The 21,358-nt window shown below is 42.8% G+C and overlaps 1 protein-coding gene across 1 annotated transcript in view; it reads left to right on the top strand.

The window, feature by feature from the left end:
* The first annotated feature begins 300 nt into the window (after nucleotides 1-300).
* Nucleotides 301-21,358, top strand: part of diaph2 (diaphanous-related formin 2) — a 436,878-nt gene continuing 415,820 nt past the window's right edge. The window contains exons 1-2 of the mRNA XM_080007732.1: nucleotides 301-434; nucleotides 946-1,315. Of these exons, the coding sequence (XP_079863858.1) occupies nucleotides 1,229-1,315 (87 nt within the window). The 5' untranslated portion in view covers nucleotides 301-434; nucleotides 946-1,228. The remainder of the gene's footprint in view (nucleotides 435-945; nucleotides 1,316-21,358) is intronic.

Here is a 21,358-nt window from a genome sequence, read left to right as displayed (position 1 = left end):
GCTCCTTTGTGTCCGCTCCTCACGTCCGTTCTCCGGAGCGCCGTCCCTCCGTCCCTCCGTCCCTCCGTCCCATCCAGGCGCTGCGGAATCAGCCTGACCCCGGACGCCGCGTCGACCCCTTGACGGACGGCCGCGTTGGCCAATCGCGGCGCCAGTCGCGGCTCCCCGCGCGGCTCTCCCGCCGATCGGAATCGGCGGCGGGCGGGGAAAGGGGCGAGGGCCTGGCGCTCGGGTTCGGTTGCGACGCTAAGCCGCGGATGGGATCGCGTGAGTTTCTTCTGATGTGTTCTTGTTATTGTTCCGCGGCGCCCGATTGTGCGTCGTTTTGTGGATTGGAATGTCGCCCCGGCACGAATAGCACATTGCGGGTGTGTCACCAGAGCAGCCCGGCCAAGCGGATAGTGTTTGCAAAGTCGCCCAAGCGGAGAGCCACGGTGATTTCCACTGGAGGCTAGTCCTGTTTTATTTGGTTGTCGGTTGTCTAGTTGCCCAAATGGGTCTTGTCGTTGTTGTTTGTCATCAACTCTGCTAGTGTGGGATTGTTGACGCACGTTGCATGCCATGGAGTCGTCGTTGTGCAATGACGGTTTACTCCGCTCGAACAGTATTGGTGAAATTGTGTGAAGTTTGTTGTCAGGGAACTGGGCGTTCATCAGTGTTGCTGTGTGTGCATGTTGGGAAAACTGTATTCCACCCTCTGCCATCTGTAACCACATAAAAAACAGCTGGACTTTTGGCTCTCCCCATGTGCTATCTCTGTTGAATAATATCAGAATAGTAATAACAACTTCATAACAAGCTAATATGTAATGGTGATAATGATAAAAACTCTGGTTCAAATGATGATAACATTAGCAATAATAATGTTTCTATAAACAGAAATCATCAGTTAGATTTTCAGCTGAATTGCTCCTGGTTTTGCTAATAATGACATTGTTTTCTCAGGATCTCCCCCTCCCACTGTGTGAGCTGGGAAACACCACACCTCTCCCTGTGGTAACCTGCATCTACAACTGGATAAGCACTGATGAATTATCTGGATTACACTTTTCTTTTATCGGAAATGGCTTTTGACGAGCTGTCGACCTAACCCTCGTCCTTTTTTTTTCTTCTGCAAGTCTCACCTGGAGTTGGACTTAAACTTCCCGGGAGTTCTGACTTCAAGAGGTCTGCCGTATTTCTATTTTTAAATTTTTTTAATTTTTCCGCCAGCTGGAACTATAAGTTCATGATGGATCAAGCGAGCGGTGGGGACGACCCCAATAAACCCCCTAAAAAGAAGTCCAGCGAGGAGGAGGGCAAAAACAAAAAGCTGGTAGGTGTTTGGGCTCTGAACCGTCAGGCCAGGGAAGCCTGTCAGCATGCAGCACTGGATGTGAGGGTGACCCCTCCCTGCAGTTACTCCAAGTTGCAGAAGGTTGAGCTGCTCAGCAGAAGTCAGTCTTTCTCATGGTAGATATGTTTACATTGCCAAAGCAAGTGGAAAACAAAACGTTGCGAATGTACAGTAAGTGAACATAAACGGAAATACAGACATCATTTAAATATGTAAATGTTAGATATGGTTTACACCAAACTTCCATAAGTAATACATAGTTAAGGGGAAAAAAAGTTGTATCTCTATTGGTGCTAATGTCTTGCAAATTATATAACGGTGAAGTTTGACTGTTCATCAATTTACTGGGGACCCCCGGGAACCTCTAGGAGGACCACTGGCGGTTCCTGGACCTGCACGTTGAGAACCCCAGGACTAGACCATCCACTGTTGTACTTGGATAGTATCTCCGTCCTATACATACATACATACATACATCTCTCTCCCTAGACACATTAAATATATATATATATTTTTGATAACAGACATTATTTTGTAATTAACACATTTTTAGATAAAGTTTAAAACTTGCAAAAATAAGTTTTACAGTACCGATTCAGAGCTGAAAATACATTGATTATTACATGATGGAATGAGCTAATAACTCTCAAGTAACATTAAATCGTCCAAACCAAAGCAAAGCAGAGTCAAGCTGAACTCATCAGTTCACTGTGTATTCTCTCAGGGAGATGTAAACATCACATGTTGTCATGCTGCAGCTATTTCTGTGTGCTGCAAGATGAGCTTCAAGTAATTATTGATGTCTTAATAGCAGCAAATAGCAGCTACACTAAGTAAGCTCTCTATCTAGTGTCTCACCTGCTGCATTTGCTTGAAAAGCACTCAACATGTCACGTACTTTCTTGATCAATACTGTATAACCGGAAAGGCTTCGGTAGGGAGAAATGTTGTTGTGACTCTTAGGGCCGAAACTTTTTAAAATAGTTCAAGATAGTTGGGGAGAAAGTTTTTATTTTTTCAGGCGGCGGACAGATTGATATTACATTACATTCTGTCATTTAGCAAACACTTTGGTCCAACTGTATGTCACAGTCACAGTAGTAGAGTTGCTACTGAACTAAATGCACTAAAATCCTCATGGAGTCGATAAATCCATGAAGTTCCAGTGGTTTGTGCAGCTTGTATAAGTTTTGCGAGGTTATGTGTCATTTCAATTGCCGTCATGTGTCCTCGATCAATTTGAACAGAAATATCAGCATTATATCACCACAGGCTGTCACTGAAGGCAGCGCAAACTATTACTATACCACCCAGAGGCTTTGAGCTACATCAATGTTCAGTCATTTTATTGAACTCGCTCGGTGTGGTGGTCTTTTTCTACTTGGTGGTTTGAGGATTCGAGTTGTATTAGAAGTTGAGAGCCGACTGTCTGCATCTGAAAAGCTCAAGTGTCGGTCATTGGCGCACACTGTCCTTGAGAGATCAGAAGATCTGCGGCTGGAGTGGGGCTGACTGATTGACTTACCTCGGAGACAATCCTGTCACTCATTTTCAAAAGCCATTGCAACGGCTCGCCTCCCGTGACTTTCTCTCGAGCTTGTGTTTAAAGTGTAAATGTAAAAAAATGTCTTATTTGGTGAACTTGTAGAGTCCTCTGGACTGTTACTTTTCTAACTGCTGCTGTAACTCCTTCCTGACTCCCACCCAAGGGTATCTAAAACTGTAACTCTTGAACTACAGGAAATCACAAAGTGCTCAAGTACCTTTTGCTGAATAAATACTGTCGGCAGCCAGAGAAACCACTTTCTAGCAGTCTACATATGTCCGAGCAGTGTAGATACTGTGTGATAATGGTCACCTCTAGTCCTTGTTGTTCAACCAGTAAACATACTCAGTCTTTCCACTTTTTGGCAGGGTCCACCCTAGTATAAGTGGTTGCCAGGCTCCAAGTTTCCGTTAGATATAATTGGTGCTGGTCCGCGTGTCCTGGGAGATTTCAATTTCCGGGACAAATGGGAGAGATTCCGCTAAAATATTATCTATGTTTATTGAGCTTAAAAGCAATTGAAAGGCACGCTACTGTATATTAAGAATTACATCAGAGGCACGTGGATGTATTATATTTTTATTGAATATTCAAAATAAAATAATTCCCGTCAGTTAACGCCTTTTTAAAAATAAATCAATATAAATATAAATCAGTATAAATCAATAAAAATAAGTCAATATTACTATTTGAAATAAAATAATTTCTGTTCGTTTACAATAAGCAACAAGTGCAGTTGCTTTATTTAACATTTCACTAAAATACAATTTTGATCAAATCAGAAAACCAAATAACTATGGCAAGTGGGTCTAAACAAATAAATCTTCGTCGGGATGTCCCGTTGACATATTTTACACAATAAATATTTACCGTCTGCTTTGGGCCGGAACTTAAATATCCAAAGAAACGGCAAATTATGGATGTATGTGTCCCAACGATACATCATCTTTCTGTTTGTTCTCAGAGTTCTCGACGCCAACTCCGTGTCTACTGTGTTTACAAGCACAACCTGTTCACGAGGGAGGGGGCGGGGCTTAGTTGTATATTGACAAACGTGTTTGGTCAGAGGTGAAGCTTTCAGATCAGCTTTAGATGGGATAGCGTCGCTCTCTCAGACGGATAAAATATTATTAAGCCCCCCAATTTAATTTTTGTATTTCGTTCAGGTTCTTTGTCAATTAAATCAAATTGCGCATTAGTTTGTGGTGTTGATGGGTTAGTCGAGCTTTTCACCCCACAGTCAAACAACTTCATTTGCTTCGCCATTGTCTCTAAAACAGGTGCATGTGCCCACAGGTGGATGCACAATTGGGCACGTGAGTACAACCCCAACGCACGTGCGGTGTTCTGGTTCAGACTGTGACAGCAATATTAAAATAATTTATTTATTTTTGGGGTGCACGTTTAGCTGTTTGCTGTCCCTATTTTTTATGTTAAAAACCGGTTGCCAAACTGGGCAACCAGAGGCCACAAAGTGGTTGTCAAGTGATTCACTCTGGTTGCTGAGGGCAGCTGGGCAACCGTTGCTGTCAAGCCCTGTTGTTAGTTGACATTTTCTCGGCCAAATGTGCTTTACACCACTACACGTTCATGGAGTGTAGTTACGTTTCTCTTGTGTAGATACTAGAGAGTGCAAAAAGTGGCGTCTTATTCTCGTGCAAGGTTAATGTCCAGTAGTTTATCACGTCGTTGATACTGTGATCACTGAACAATGTGCTATGTCATTGCTTTTGTGTTCTTGGAAATAAGATATGAGTTAGGTAGATGACTGTGCCAATATGGAGACAGAGTGGAGAAAACTTTGGGTTATGCTGTGATAGTAAGGCGCATGATTGCAACATTGCCAAATGCTTTGCTTAAGTGAGAGTCCATTACTCTACTAATGCCTGAGGAGGAAGTGGCTGCTGGGAGAACTCTGTACTGTTAGTGGCCGGGCTCCATCGGGATTTAGGAACGCAAACCCTCTTGTCAGAGGGTTCCTCCCTCAGGCGAAACCCTGCTCTAGGTGTACGCTGAGCTTTGTTGGCAGAGACTGGCCATAAACAGCATTGCCTCTCTGTGGTTCATGTGGGGGTGGGGAGGTAGAGTTTCAAAGTTAACAGTACAGCCAATTTTGTGTTGGCAGTGACACTTCATGCCATGCTTCGTCTTCATGCTGTTCCCAACAATTCAAGATGAATAGCAGTGATACACCAAAAGGCTTTCAAAAGACAGACATCACACATAAAGACCTTCTTTCCATCCCAATAGTGCAAACACTGTAGGACTGAGCAAGAACTTCACGCATACTGTAGGAGGAGGATCTTCTTATGATTCTCTTAAGATCGGGGATTCTAAAATCCCAGCTCAAGTCCTTTGGTTGGGTAAGAAGTAAAAACAAGTGGAATTCCTGGAATGCGTTCCAGGATGAGGAAGGTAAGGTAAAGTGTGGCCGTCATATCATCCAAAACAGGAAATCCCGGTGGACCTGCTTCAGAGGGTGTAGCTTGTGGTGTTTTCAACTTGTTCAGTGTAACCCTAACAGCACCCTGTTACCGTTTAAATCACCCTCAATTCCTCAAACCCTCCAGTCCGAAAGTTTTAAGACGCTCTCAAAGACTCAACTCTAGTCTAGTCAACTCAAAGACTAGCCGAGCGCTGACATCATGCACGCACGCACGTAAGCACACACAAACACTGCTTCTCTATGAGCTCACTGCGTCTGTCTCTGGGCTGGGCACACTCCCTTTAGCTCACTGCTCCAAGTTAGTGCACAGAACAGACGGCGGCCCTTGTTAGAAACTGAGACAGCTGAGATTTCACACAGGAAGTCACTCTTCCCCGGCTGGGTGGAATCATCTGTCTTCTGCTGTTCTCCCCCCCCCCCCCCTTCCCCTGGTCTGTTGCTCCAGTTGTGTTCACAGACATGTAAACAACAGGAAATGTAAAGATAGAGTTATATACTGGTGAAAATAGTCGTGGTCATGGTTTTCATGTTAACTCTACTTCCACGGCCACTGTTATGAGGTTATTATATAATCATCAACCAAAGAACATTTTCTTCTGTCTCAGTCAGTCCAGCCTTTTCGGTCCATCTTTCCCACTAGGAGTTCAATGCAAATAATTGGGGGACAAATCTACGATCTGGATTGACTGTAAAAGCTAACCAACATGATGCCACAGTCTGCCGTCTGACTTGGTAAATTCCAATTGTTTAAAAATGTTTTTTAAGTTCAGTTTTATTGCTAAATTCCCTGATTTCTGGAATTACATTACATTTCATTTAGCAGACGCTTTTATCCAAAGCGACTTACAATTGTTCAATCACCGACGGACGCAGCCATCAGGAGCAATTAGGGGTTAAGTGTCTTGCTCAAGGACACTACAACATGCTAGCAGGAGGAGCCTGGGATCGAACCAGCAACTTTTAGATCACTAGAGCACCAGCTCTACCGCCTGAGCTACCATCCCCAAATGTATATTACATTACATTTAGCAGACGCTTTTATCCAAGGCGACTTACAATTGTTCAATCACCGACGGGCGCAGCCATCAGGAGCAATTAGGGGTTAAGTGTCTTGCTCAAGGACACTACAGCATGCTAGCAGGAGGGATCGAACTAGCAACCTTTAGATCACTAGACCACCAGCCCCACCGCCTGAGCTACCATCCCCTACAATTGCACTGAATTGTGGTAAATGGACTGCATCTTATATACTGCTTTTCTAATTTTGCAACTCAAAGCACTTTACAATACGTGCCTCACATTCACCTAGCCACACACATTGATACATCAACGGCGATGGCAACTGTGCATGGCACAAACCTGCTCATCGGGAGCAGTCAGGGGTTCAGCGTCTTGCTCAAGCACACTTAGACGTGCTGTCAGGAGGGGCTGGGGATCGAACCAGGAACCCTCTGATTACCGGACGACCCGCTCTACCCGAAAAGGCTGGACTGTTCTGGGAATGAAACTTACCTACGCACTACACGAGGGGTTATTATACAACAGGGTTAGGGTTAGGGTTCTATCTGAATCTGAACTATTCATTTTATCAGTAATTCTGCATATAGAGACCTATAGAGCATGAGGTGCACAGCATACTGTACCTTCATCTCAAACGGGAGCAACGCCCAGGTAGTCACCAAGTTGCCTGGAGCCGTGCAAGCCTCCAAACGTCACTGCCTGCACAGTTCGGCCTGAGAAAAGTCTCTCCTTGAAAGTTTGTGTTTGTTTAACAAGTAAACAGACAGGATTGCATCACCGCGGAATGTATTCCGTGCTGTGTTTAGACACACACAGCCAAGGACACAACAGAAACACCTCACTGTGAGGAAAGATAACATTCACAGCTTCCAGGTCATGTTCGTGGTGGTTCCCTAACAAAGTGGCTGGGTCATTATTGTCGTGGCCAAATGTCAAAGTGTGAGGAGCTCTAGTGAAAGCTCAGTGACACCCCATAAACTATGTGGATGTTAAAGGAATTCAGAGGATCTGGTGTTTGGAGGGATACTCGCCCTCTACATGCCGGAGCCGACCTCTGACAGTGTGATGACATATCTATCCTCAAATGTTTAGGTGTCTACATGGGTATAAATGTCCATAAAAATAGCAATGTTGTTGAGTTGGTCTTTAAAGTTTTGACAAAACTTTTAGTAAACTTTTTTTGTTAAAATGTAGATGTTTAGAATTTAGATTCAAAACAACTGGCCATTTTTTTGACTCTAAATTCTAAATTCATACTATTTTTGTATGTATTTTTTATTTTTGTTTTCCTACTTTGTATGTTATGTCTGAATTCGAATGTCATAATTTGAATTGACATTTTTTGAAATGTCCAAATTTAAATTTATAAACCTCAGGAATACATTATTAAGATTAAGGAGGAATATTAAGATGAAACAACTTACCTTTAGGAACTTGAGGAATATGATTTAATCAGTTTTGGAACTTTAAAAATGATCATTCAAATTTTGAAATCATCTTATTGTCAAGTTGTTTAGACGGTCATATTGACGCCCTGCTCTGTTAAAGTGACAATTTATTCATGGGTATTAAGTCAAAATGAGCCTGATCAGACCAATCTGCAGCATGTCAGACCTTGTCCTCCTGAAACCAGACGGACACGGAGACTGGATCCTGTTTGCCTACTGCGCGTGTCCACCAATTCTCTTCATTACGACCGGATTAGCAAGGATCAGAAAGGTCATTCAGGGTGGGTGTGTGTGTGTGTGTGTGTGTGTGTGTGTGAGAGAGCAAGCTGTAGAAGGACAAGGGAGAGAAATCAAGGCCAACATGACTTGTGGAGAGTGGGTCGTAAATTACACGAAGAGGAAGGTTGCCTTTATCATAGTTGTAGTCCGAGCAGCTGCACAGACTCTGTGCCTACATTACCACACTGGATTGGAAGTGCGTTGACCTGCAGGACCTAAGCCAATTGTCAGGTCCGAGGAAATGAGAGGGGACTGTCAGACCAGTGGAAGGCGTTTAACGTTTTTAAAGATTTCTGAGGTGTAGAGCAGATGACGCTGGGAGATCTTGCTTTCAAGCAAATTGTTGGTTGAAGTCTCCGTCACACTTTGTTGGTATACTAGCTGTAGCTTACTTTCACTACAAGACCCCACAGATCTTTATATATATATATATATTTTTTTATATATATTAAAAATATTGTTTATTTGGTTTTATTTTGTTGTCCGGTCTGGAATTGGGCTACCATTTATTTATTTAGTTCCTTCTGGCGGTGCAAATGTGACCCACCGCGTACTTTAGCGTCAGCTTTCGATTTTTTTTTTTTGTTGCACATCATTTGAAAGTGGAGAATACGAGCTTCCAAACAAGGTGTCACTTGTGCAAATCAAGGAAATATTTTTAAAGCTATGACTTGTTAATGACAAGGGTGTGGCAAACCGTGTTTCTGAGATAATCACCTCCAAAGTTTTACCCTCACCAGGGTCATTCAGCCAGCTCCCACAATGCAAATGGGGATGCAAACTCTGTTTTGAAAATACGTTGAGAAATAAAAAAAACACGAAGGAACACGAATCTGAAAAAATCGAATTTTCCTTCAAGAAAGGTTTTTTTCAACTTATTTGGCTGCTCCTTGCCATTTAAGAAATGCGCGAGATGGCAGCTTTTGCTGCGGTGGGACACAAATGCAACCAGAAAAAAAGCCCTGGAAGGTATCTAGTTCTCACGGGACCTCCCCTGTTCCTAGTTCCCCTCAGGGAGTCCCCAGAATCTGCTTGGTCAGATAACGCCTATTGAGTTGCAAAAAGGAGGCTTTTGCTTTACAATCAATTTGAAACACTTTTTAACAGCCAGATAAGTAATAACCAGTAAATAATCTGGAAAACAACAAGACACCAAAAAATCTGACAAGCTCAAATCCTGATGATTTAAAAGAGCTTCACAGCATCATCGGTGAGAATCAACTTTTTTCCCTGTACTGGACATTTGTAATTAATCCATTCATTATTTCAATTAGGTCTTAATGACCATAATTACAGTAGTCATTTACGAAGCCATTAAAATAATTAAAACGACAGCAATGCAAGGAGAGTTCAAACCCACTCGGTGTCACTTTTCTCACACTGGACATGAACCAAAGGATGCGTGGATTAGTGTGATATTACATTGTGCTGCACTAATACGTTGGTTTGGTTGTTGGTGGTTGATGGTGCAAGTACATGAAACACTATTAACATGGGGCCAAATGGTTTTTTAATATGTTTTATAGCAGGATTAAGACGACACCTTTGCATTTGAAGGCTAATTTGGTCGTGCATCTAGTCAATTGGTTTTGATGGAATAAAAATATTCCCTGGCCCTATGTTTATATGTGAAATCTCAATCTCGTCCTCTGTTCTATTGACAGGAGCTCTGATCCAGACTCCCCGTTTAAGGTCTTGGATACTACAAGTATATACCCGTTGAAAAAGAGCTCTGGTCAAAGGGAGATTTTTGAAAGGTGTTTTGCAACTTTACAATTCGGCTCTCAGTGAGCGTTTTAGGTTACCAAGGCACAATAACATGCTTTGACTATAACTTGTCACTTCTTAATCACACTTTCTCACTTCCTTTTTTTGACTAGAACCTCTATCCTAGTTTCCTTAAAAATAAAGCTTTGTTATGCCATCTTGTGATTTTTTTTTTTTTGTGTTTTTAGTTTTCCATGTTGAGGCTGATGAACCAGACGGGTTTTTTGGGAGTGGGTGAGAACGGGCAGGAAACGGGCCATATGTGAGCGTTTCACTCAGGAAGTGTGAGACAGGAAACTGCAAAGAATGCACAAGTCACACCGAGAGAATGAGCGCCCGCTGACATCACCCTGCTCATGCCCATTAATAGATTAGATCATAGAACCTCATTCTGCTCCTAAAAAGGAATTCAATTTGGAAGGCGCTGGTACAAAAGTCACAAAATAAACTTTTCCCCCACATATAACATTCCCATGCATCTGTTGCAGTGTAAAAAAAAACATTGGCACAGTTAGTAAGATGGGTACAATCAGCATTGGAGAGCCAATAATTAGGATGGAAGTTGTCCAGTCATTCCCAGTCAATCAAATATCCTTTGAATGAAAGTTCAGTATTTGTCCTGTGTATTTATTTCCATGCCTGGATAAACCTGTAAATGGACAAGTATCATAATATAAAATGTTTTTGCTTTGTAGCCCTATTTCTTTAGTCTTTCTTTAGACTCATGCCTTTTTAATTTGAATATTATGGAATATAAGCGCAATAATATTTTTATTCAAAAATCTTTCAAATGTTTGATCAACATTTTCATTCTGTACATGGGAAAACAGAAATGTTGAGACGAGAGACGCCGATTTCAGTCAGTCATCATGAGCTAGTCCTCTGATCTTGTATTCGGATTGGGGCTGGTAGTCCTTGGAAATGGAGCCAGCAGAATTGGTTCCGAAATCGCACTGACTGGCTGCATTCAAACATATTTCCCTCATGGATTCCTGCTGCCGGTCCTCGGAATTTTGGTTGTGATTGATGATTCTGTCTTTGTTTGTTTCCGTTCTGGCTGCATGTGACTGCGTAGTGATGCATTAAATGCAGCGTGGCCGCCTCGGGTACCGTGGAGTTTCGATTTGTTTATCGTAGAGACGTTTGCCGGCTGAGCGGCCATTAGAGTGAAACGCGGCTGAAAACTCCACCCCGCGAGCAGAATTCTATAAACAAACTCTTCCTCTGTGAATTCTAATCAGTTAAAAGCTGCCCTCCACTACGATACTACCAGAGTTGTGACTAGGTTGGGTTCTTCTCGATATGACTTCATAACAAAACTGAAACTGTTTTCCTGTATTTTTGATAAAAGCTGCGTTGAGATCATGGAAGGTTACTTATACTTCAAACTGTGTCTTTGTGATGCGGATGGTGCATCCCCGACCAGACCAACCCCCCACGCCTACAGCGTCCTAGCGCAAGAAATTCCCCCGTTGAAATTCCAGAGACAGTGAGGTGACCCGAGGGCAGTGCCGTGCTGCCGGACCACGTCACGTGGTCCAGCCATTCACATCACACTACCACCGGCTTTTGTCTGCATCCCTCTTTCAATAGTTGCTGTTTGAAGAAAATGTAAACACTAGCAGCGCTTTCCTGAAATAACAGGCGCACGTACCCTGGACTCGTGGCCTTATAAAGGCAACGAGGTTCCCAGCCAAACACAGATGCACTTCTTTCAGTCAATGTCCTGTCGAAGGAACATCTACATGGGTGGGTGAGAATCAACATTGTATGAATTGAGTTAACGCTGCATCAGTCTCGTCTTTGACTGAGCTGTTCTCGAGAGCGTGATGGAACGATGTTCTTGATTCAATCCATTTGTCCCTAATCCAGTTTGTAGGGAAGACAAGTCCGCCCTCATGACTTGTGTTGTCAGTGTTTGGCGTGTGTGTTTGAGACTATTCACACATTCAACACTGACAACCTCAAGGGGACGACCAGGCCAGCTGAAATATTTTGCTTATTTGTTGACCATGATTAAGGGAGTGGACAGCTGTCTGTCTTTTTTTATGGATAGTTGGTCTATTTCTTTAGGCAATACTACTCCCACTAAAAATGTCACATCATACAAAGTGGCAATATAACGCATATTCATATATTGTATGTTTATATGTTACTACACACTTAAAACAAGAAAACAAATATACCCCAAAATATAGTGTAATTGTGCAAAAACATAGGTAATCGAACGAAATTGACAACGACAAGAAAACACGAGTCACCTTAAAGGGGTTTTAAGAGGTAATAAAGCATCTCTCCACACAGGGAGCCAAAAAGATCCACCATGTAGCTGGGAGTGAGGCTGACGGTAATATATATTCACTTATTTAAATTCGATATCATTTTTTTTTATGCTATGCATTCTTTCTTTTTTTAAGCAGGAATTAACTTATATTTTAAAGCTATATTTTAAAGTGGACCTAATATTTTCCTTTTTCCACATGTGAATATATGTCTCTGAGGTCCCCAAAACATGTTTTTGTATTTCTTTTGCTGAAAATACCACTCAGATTATGCATTCAAGCCATTGTGACATGCCTCTTAACCCGGACTGCTCCAAAACAGGCTGTTTCAGTGCGTAGCTTCGATTGTGAATGAGCAGCCAAGCCTCTAGTTCTGAGCCAATGGGGTTTGAGCACAAGTTCAGGATTCTGTGAGCCAATTGGGTTTGAGCTTTACTCCGGGCTCTGTTTTATTTACTCCGTAAAGTTTCACTGAAAAATCTGTTTTTGAACAAATTTGAGGCGAGAAACAAGCAATCCAGCTGCTGAATCTGCACTCATGCTAGATCTACAAGATGTAATTTAAAAGTTTGTTCCGACACGGACACCACACTGGCACGCACTGGGAATGTCGCACGCTGGTATTTTTTTGTTCCATGGTAACTTAAAAAAAAAATTAATAATACATCTACAATAAAAACACCCAATTTTTATTGGTTTTGGAGAAGCGCACAGCAGATCAAATGGAGCAGATGACATATTAAGAAATCCGTGACGAGTTGACGTCAGCTCGTGCAGAGAGTAGAAAAAACCTTTGGAAAGGGAGCGCTCAGAGCGGTCGGTAAGCCTGAGAGCCTTTGTTCACAGCCATTACTTTGTCATTAGTTTAGCTCATTATCTGACACTTTGGCCACGTCTAAAATGAACATCCGACATTGAAACATTATATATATGACAGAAAATAAGGAAAAGCATAATAGGTCCCCTTTTAAATGCCAAATGAGGATGATTTGCAGTTGGGGGAGATAAAAGCACGTGGGGGATTAAATGACTTCTCAATTGACTTCACTGACCCTCGTTGACAGTTCTGGACATTAACTCATGTCCGTGCGAGGATGGATTTGGGACATTAGCCAGAGAATGATGTGCCAGGTTGTAGAGAGATGTGGGGAGAAAAGGGTAAGAAAAAGATGAGGCTGACTTTTAGCTGCAGTGGTAATTTAAAGTTCCGCTTTTATTGTATTCACAATCCAATCGAAATTCAATTCGATCAAATTGCATAATCATGCGCCAGGTACAAATCAAACACATAAAGCTCTTAGAGAATGGAATGGCATTGGTTAAATATTTGATCTCCCTGACGTGTGTTGGTGTTCATGAGATGTTTTTAAGACTTGTGTTTTTTAACAAAATGATAACTTATTACCACACACTGCTGGCAACAACCCAGCGAGCATAACTACTTTTGTTGTTGTTGTTTTTGCTTGGTGCCAACTGCACAGCTGAATACACACCTAATATTCTTGTTGTACTGCCTCTCCGGGAACATTAATTGCTCCTCATCATGGCAAATGCACATTGTGATGCTGGTGCCCTCTGAAAATACTCTCCTTTGCATATCCAAGCCCCGGAGCCATCGCATTTTCTGTCGACACCAAAATTGCTTTGGATTGTCTCTGCACCAGCAGGCACAGAGTTGTTTGTGGTCTTTATTAATTCCACATAGTTAGAGAGTGGCATCTTCCAATCACTAGTGAGCCTCTACAGCAATGCAAGAGAGTGTGTTCCGTGGCGTCAATCTGAAAATGTTTGCTGTTTTATTAAATGGGTATGAGGGCGAACAACGTACTGCCATGAGACGATTGAGTGATGCTCTTAAATTGTGCTCACGCCGTCAGTCTCCTGGAGCAAAAGTTATTTTTTTCCAAATTAAATCCATGAAGGCCAGCACTAGCCTTAATGGGTTGCACTTCTGTTATAATTGAAGTGTGTCTGTACAATTATGACATGAATGGGAGTCTGACTCGCTCACTTTATTAAAAAAGTTAAACTTTGTTAAGCGTGCACATGGTCAATATGTTTGATTTTGCCCCCCCCTTTTTGGTTTTGTTGTAGGCAGCTTATTATTGTTTATTTTTTCTTTGTGTCATTTACATTTACAGTGTATGAACACATTCAGCAGGCTCGTTTATCCAAGGCCACAATAAGTAACAATAAGTATGTTTTTCAGTAGCAGTTGAACCAACTTTACCATCAAAGCCTTCAATAATAGTTAGTTAGGCTGGATGATAGTGGAACAAAAAAATCATCACAATAACAAACAAAAGACAAAAACATCAATATTGATCATTTAATGACAATTTGGTGGACCCACGGTGCATTTCATTAGATAGTTACACGGTAAGTTGCATAACTTTGCTGTAATGCAGCGTCTAAGAATGGGATGTGACCATTGTTTTATGGATTAATTTTAAAAAGTTTTAGGCTGCGACAAAGTCATTTTGGTGGAATTATCCACCGTCATCTTGTAGTTTGGCTGGTTTGATCAATGTGGCCATTACAAGATTTGTCCCCATTTCTGTGGACGTATGGACAGAAGTCTGGAGATTTTTTAATCATGCCAGCTACTTGCATTTAATTTATACGACAGGAATCCAGAGTCAGCGAAGCGATGGTGAGCCACAGTAAGAATAAAAAAAGGACACTTGAAATGGGAGACATTCCAAAGAAGTTTCCGTCAAGGTCGGCGTCTAACACAGAGTGGTTCTCAGCGGGTCCACGCGCAGGATCCATGTAGGTCTGAGTCATTTAAATCCTCACGTAAACATAATTTATGATTTGAAACACTCTTATTTCCCAAATAAATGCATTTTATCAATAGCACAGTAACCCTCAATGCATTTTGTTCACTGTTAAAACTATTGTTTAGAATTAGTGAAAAACCGCCAAAATGAAGTAGCCATCGCCCCAAGGCCAACGTTCGAAAACTTCCGGTCAGACGATGTAGCGACATGAGTTTGTGGATTAAAACGCTTTGTGTTGTCATCATCCAATTTGCTATAAATGTGCAGGTTGTGGCTACGAACGCACGTTGACACGTGCAAGCTGCTGTTGTTGTACTTGCGCCCTCTAGTGGTTGCAGACTGTGTGTGTGTGTGTGTGTGTGTGTGCGTGCGTGCGTGCGTGCGCGCGCGCGTATCGCCTTACCTGCTTGACGACGCCTGGGCATGTCGTTTCGTCATTTTATTTTTTTGCCCTCTTTGTGAATATTAGCGCGTTCTGTCCCCATCTAACGCGGTGCCGTGTACCTCCTGTGGCATTCGAGCCAGTTGTAACACACAAATTGTAGAAGTTGAAAACAGTCGAAAACATTATTCCGTGTTTGTGTCCTCCCATGTAGTTCGCTTGCAGCTCCAGAGCAACGAGTCCAAATCGTGTCCATTTTATTTTAGTCCCAAAAGTTTAAAAAGTTGATGAGGGCCATGCAGTGTTTAATCCTTTTGAATGGAACCGTGGTGTTGGGAACTTCCACACGGAGTGATTTCCTTCCACAGAGACACCGTGACGTGCTGTGGAATACAGGTAGGAGACGGACACCTTCTCATTTTAAGGATAAAGTCATAACACACAAGTGTATCCTTCGTATTAGTATTAGTAATTCTGCATGTCACCAGGACTAGGAAAACCTGTGTCACCGCGTCATTACGTTAGCTGATGCTGCCTTCAATGGAAGCTCGTTTTAGAAGTAATTCTGACGTAAAGAGGCGCGACAGCACGAACTGATGGTACATTCCATGGGAACTCAAAAATTGTTGTCGATAATGGACCCCATGTATTGCTGCTTGCAGTTATATATATATATATATAATTATTATTAGGGGTCCAGCCTGCTCTGCATTTTTAAATTTGTATTTTCTGCATTTTTCGGGCTAAAAGTATCTCAAACACGACAACGGCAGAACACACAGACATGGTTGATGGCGGGGCACCCAATCGCTCCGCGCATCGCTAGTGCGCATCGTTGGTAACGTCGGTGAGGGAGACAGGTGCGCAAAATGCGCCCCAATCGCTCCCTCTTCCGGCCTAGGCAGCCGCCTATCTCACCTGTAGGAGTGGGTTACAGTCCTAGAAATCAGCGAAAAACAGTCGTAATTTCTTTAGTTTTAGGACATCATCATCCAAAGTTATATAAGTACAAGCTTCGTCTCTCGGAAGTAATTTTCCTCCTGCCACGATACCGAGGGTGAAGAAGGGTCATTTACTGCCCCTTCATGCACGGAGCATAGCTGCTTCATACTCCTTTCCGCTTTCCTTTATATTCCTTACCACTCTTTCGCTTATATTGCCGATACGTCCAAATACATGGAGTATCGGTGCAAAAAAAAAATGTCATTCTGGAACCATCTTACTTCTTAATACACTGTTCTTTATGGATATTTAAACTAAACTCCAGAAGAGCAACGTGCAGTGACGTGAGTGCACCGGACGTAAGTCTACGGTGTTTTAACTTTTGTAACTTGTGCTGCTTTTCACACAACCCAGAAAACTGTAATACATACCTAAAACGACTAAACTGGACCCTGCGTATTGTGCCTGCAACTATATTTATTGTTATTATTATTATTATTATTATTATTATTATTATTATTATTTATTTACTTTTTGATAACTATATCATTGTGTGACATGTGGCAAGTTTGTGATATGACGTGGAAACAGCGTTTCAAAATAAATGCAGCATCTGAAATTAAGCAGACTTTTCTATCAAGTTTCTAAAGTCAAGTCGTCTCATGGAGAAAACAGCCATCTTGTCTGCCACATTACTGATGATGCAGTGCCTTTGGCCATGGATTGGAATTTAGGATTTCCCAATTTTGCTACACTATCAGTCTGCAATTTTTTAATTCAACCATCTGGCCAATAGGGACTCAAGTAATGTCTTAGTTCTCCGTCATTTTGATTCGGGCTTCTTCATATAGCTTTGTATTTTATATATGATTTTGGTTGTGAATAAATAAATTAAAGGAAAAATTATGAACAGAAAACTGTGCATCTGTAATACCAATATTAAAAGAAAATTGCAGCATTTGTTGTTGGTATAGTATCAGTAAGTGCTATAGGGAAGTAAAAGTGAGTGCTCTGTGTTGATATCCTTTTTAATTTCAGAACCACTTCCACTGTCTGGCAGGGACGGAAACATTATCAGATTTCTTTCAAATCTGATAATGTTAATCAAGATTGACAACGTTGATGGTGAATGCTATCATAGATCCTTTTTACTTATATAAGCAGTAGCGTGCACTGTCTCAGTTTACCAAGCGGCCATTGACCATTGGCCCAGAGACCATAACAAAATTAAATTGGACAAACCCAATTTGTGAGGGCCGCGACTAATTAAATTGGGCAGGAGCTGTACCAGGCAGCACAGAGCATAACTCAAATGATTCATTCTATCTGGAAAAAAAACAAAAAAAAAACATGAGGCCAAACATTGGCGTAATACATTTAGTGCAAAGTAGTTGTGGGTCCCAAAGAGTTTCTAGCTGCAGGCCTGTATGGTGGTCACTCAGTGCAAAGATACTCAGTAGAATATCATTTTATGATGTTAATGTCATCAAGATTTTAATTTCCTTTATGATATTGATACTGAGCGATGTGGAGTTGCAGCCGTTAGACATTGCCCAGTGTACACACATTAAGCCATGGAACCCCTTTTTGATACGATTTTCACCATTTTTGACAGTGAAATCGATTTGGCAATTTTTCATTTCAATGGCCCACATCTGGTTGCCTCGACCCTGAAAATGCAACAAAAATCATGTAACAGTTCATCGTTTTATGAAGCGAAGAAGAGGCACAAATGGCAAAATTCAGGGCACTCATTGCCTCCCTTGGTTGGATTTAAAGCAGCACTATTTAACTTTTGGTATTTGGAATTTGGCGCCCCTACAGTCCCTGAGTGTAACTGCAATTTTACGCCGCAGTCCTAAACCTCGGTCCGTTGTCCTAAAATAACTTATTTTACCGGACGAATTTGAATTCTGTCGGTCACAAACCCAAGTATAATGGACACCTAGGTTACAGCGCCCGTTGCATGGACCTCGCCCCTTCCTGGAGCTGTGGATTGAGTGCCTGCTGCAGCTCCGGGGGAGGCAGGGCGCCAGGGGGGACAGGGCCCCCTGCTACCGGTGTAGGCACCAGATGTGCTTGGCCTGGCAGATCGGCTCGCGGCCCGTGAAACAAACCCCGTGGCACAATGAAAGCGAGGGCGTTGGCTGAGGTGGGGGTGCCGGGCGCGCACCACTGGCCCGTCGCATCCGAACACAGAAGTTACATAGTGCAAGAACAGGTGTTTGGGGGGGGGGGGCGGCGGGTGGGAATGAAAGAGGTGCCATTCTCCATATTACAAGTCGGTGTATTATCAGAATAATTTTGAAGCTGTTATTTTAAGGTAACAGTCACATAGTGCTGCTTTAACTGCACAGGCCTGAGGCGACCAGCAGCAGGTGGCAGCAATCGACTCTGCTTAACTGCCTGATGGCGAGCCATGAAATTAATGCACTTATTAACTTGTTTTTCTGCCAAATTCTTTTTTTTTTTTTTTTAGGCCGGGGAGGGAATAAAATACAGCCAGAATTTTGCTCGTTAGTTAAATGTTCCACTAACTGATTGAGCATTTGCATGACGGAGCTGGTTCCCTTTGCAACAAATCAATTTTAAGAGCAATGTAGTAGATCTCTGTATTGAACTATTATAGTACTGCGATCATGACGTAGGATCGTCATGATCGCTCTCGAAATTTCTATCGCTCTCTAAAGGTGTCTGTTCTCCGGAGAGGGTGCAGGAGAGGAGTTAGGTGGTGTGTATGTTACCGTGTTAAGAGCTAAATGAACAATCCACTGAGGATAATTAACATGTAAGGGTGCGGTTGGGGGGGAGAACAGAAGTGCAAGGGAAAAGCTGCTTTGTTGTGATGGAAAACAATCCAGCTTGTGTGTTGCGCTACGGTGGTGTAGCCGCTTGAAAGTGAGCGGTGTTGAATGGACTGTAGTTATAACCCCATCACCTGAAAACTCCTTCAGACAGGTGGCTCCTTGATGCTGTAGTTGTCTAATTTGGGTAGAACAAACTCAGCCAAAAACACCCATCTCATTTCTTTTGAAAGCCCAGGTGTGAGTGTCGGTGACAAATATGAGCCTTTAACTGAAGTGGATGAGGAGGTTTTGAAGCAGACGTCAGGCAGGGCCGTCCCGTTTCCAAGTACCAAGACTTACCGCTCCCAGTCAGCTCCCACTTTTTAAAAAACATTTTTTATTTTCTTTAGGGAGATTTATTTTTCGTCAGTGAGCTTTTTTTAGTCACAAGGTGAAGGTTCCAGCGTATCAAGCTGAAATTATATTATTCGATCGGTATGATTGGCTTCGTTTTGAAATGCCAAACGATCTGATTGGAAACCTGGTGTGTGAGGTTTGGTCCTGTGCGTGATGGGGGTGGACATTTCTTTAAAGGGGCAAGTGGTAAGTGGTTTTCCACAGAGCGCTCCGTGTCAACGATCAACTTTGAACCACCCGGTGAACCGCTTTGGAGATAAGAGAGAAGAGGCAAGCGTGTTCACTGAAGAGGTAAACTGAAATTGTCACCATTTCAGTTTAATTAAATACATTATTTGACGGCGCATTGACTGCTACGGCGTGTTGCTGCGAGGCGTCAACGACGCCGCCATATTGGAAGGGCGTGACTGGCCTGTAAACAGATACAAGTAAACGGGGGTGCTGCGGTTTCACGAGACAAAAAGCACTCTAACGTTTACAATTCTCAACAGATTTCAATGAGTCCTTTTTATAGTCAAGCGTTTATGATCTACGTAGAGTAGATCGCTCCACCGTCCGCCAGTGGGCGCCCACTGGTTGACGCACTTCCTGTGACGCGCTGCCCTGAATCCTTCATCCTCCCGGGAGTGGGTGCCCGGTGGCTGTCTGAATTCCCAGTGACATGCAGGCTTATAGGGAAGCCAACCTAAACACTGATGGTGTCATTACTCTGCAGCCATTACACTGTGCAATCAACATTTACTTTAGAGTGAGTTAAAGTTTAAAAAGTTGTCTATTGCTCCTTTAATAAATGTGGCACCTTGTGGCGTTTTCATGAAGCAAAACTAAAGAGCTTTGGTGATTAACTACATTAGTTGGTAAGAGCATTGGAAACCGCGTCTGAAACAAAAGTTACTTTGGAAAATATGCATGCTGGATGGATTTAGTTTTCCCAAATTAACTCGCAAATTGTGAAAAATTGCTTGGTGTTTTCATTTTCACTGACCTACAAGGAGTCATCAGCATATTTGATTAAGAAGGGACCCAGAGCTAATTTGATTAGGTTATTTAGAAGAATATGTGTTTGGCAATAAACATTTATTATGATGAAAAAGTTTACTTTAATAACCAGGAGAAGCCCAGAGGACATGCTAGCTTAATTGTTTGATGTTAAATTGCGTTGCTGCAATGTTGCCACGATAATGGGGAGGGAAAGGCCCTCAAGTCAAGGCAATTAACCGAACAGTGACTCCGTTGTAGTTAAATTGATTAGAATATTTTAAGTACTGCGTTTTAAATTAGCCATTGTCTGGCGTGGTTTTCACGCCGCCAGATAATGTCGTACTTAGCGAAATGTTACACTTCATAAAAAAAAAAAAAAAGTGTAACCGCCGCGGTGAGGTGTGGCCGATCCGGTCCGCCGTCAGGAAGACGTGTAGCCCACCTCAGGTTGAAAAGGTCACGACGGGCAGTAAAACAAATGGTTTGACACGCCGACATGCTGGCTTCCACCTTCCTCACACACACACACACACACACACACACGCCCACACACCTAAAGGTCAGTCCCTGGGATGGGTTAGAACACGCATTTGTCTCTCAACTTGTATTGGGATGTTCAAGTACGTTTAGGCTGCACGTGCTGGGACAAAAGCAGGGAAAAGTAATCCTCTCTTCCAACCGTTGAACCGTTGACGCGTCGCAGATGAGCCAGGTTTTCCTTTCCCGGTGCCTGGGGGGGGGGGGGGGGGTGATCGGCGGAGCGCCGCCGGGCCGTTTGCGGGTGCCAGCGGCGGTAGTTTTCAGATTAGAGGACGGGAAAAAACCTGCCCCGGAGGCAGGCTTTATGGCTTCTCGCCCACTGGTTGGCGTCCCGCAGCATATGGCGGCGCGTCGTCGCCGCCGCTTCCCAGGCGGGGTGTGCTACAAATGGCTGTCCTTAGCA

The sequence above is a fragment of the Zeus faber genome (genome assembly GCF_960531495.2).
Source record: "Zeus faber genome assembly, chromosome: 10".
NCBI classification, from domain to species: Eukaryota; Metazoa; Chordata; class Actinopteri; order Zeiformes; family Zeidae; genus Zeus; species Zeus faber.
Note: the sequence above shows the minus strand (reverse complement) of the source record. Positions and strands in the feature narration are given on the sequence as shown.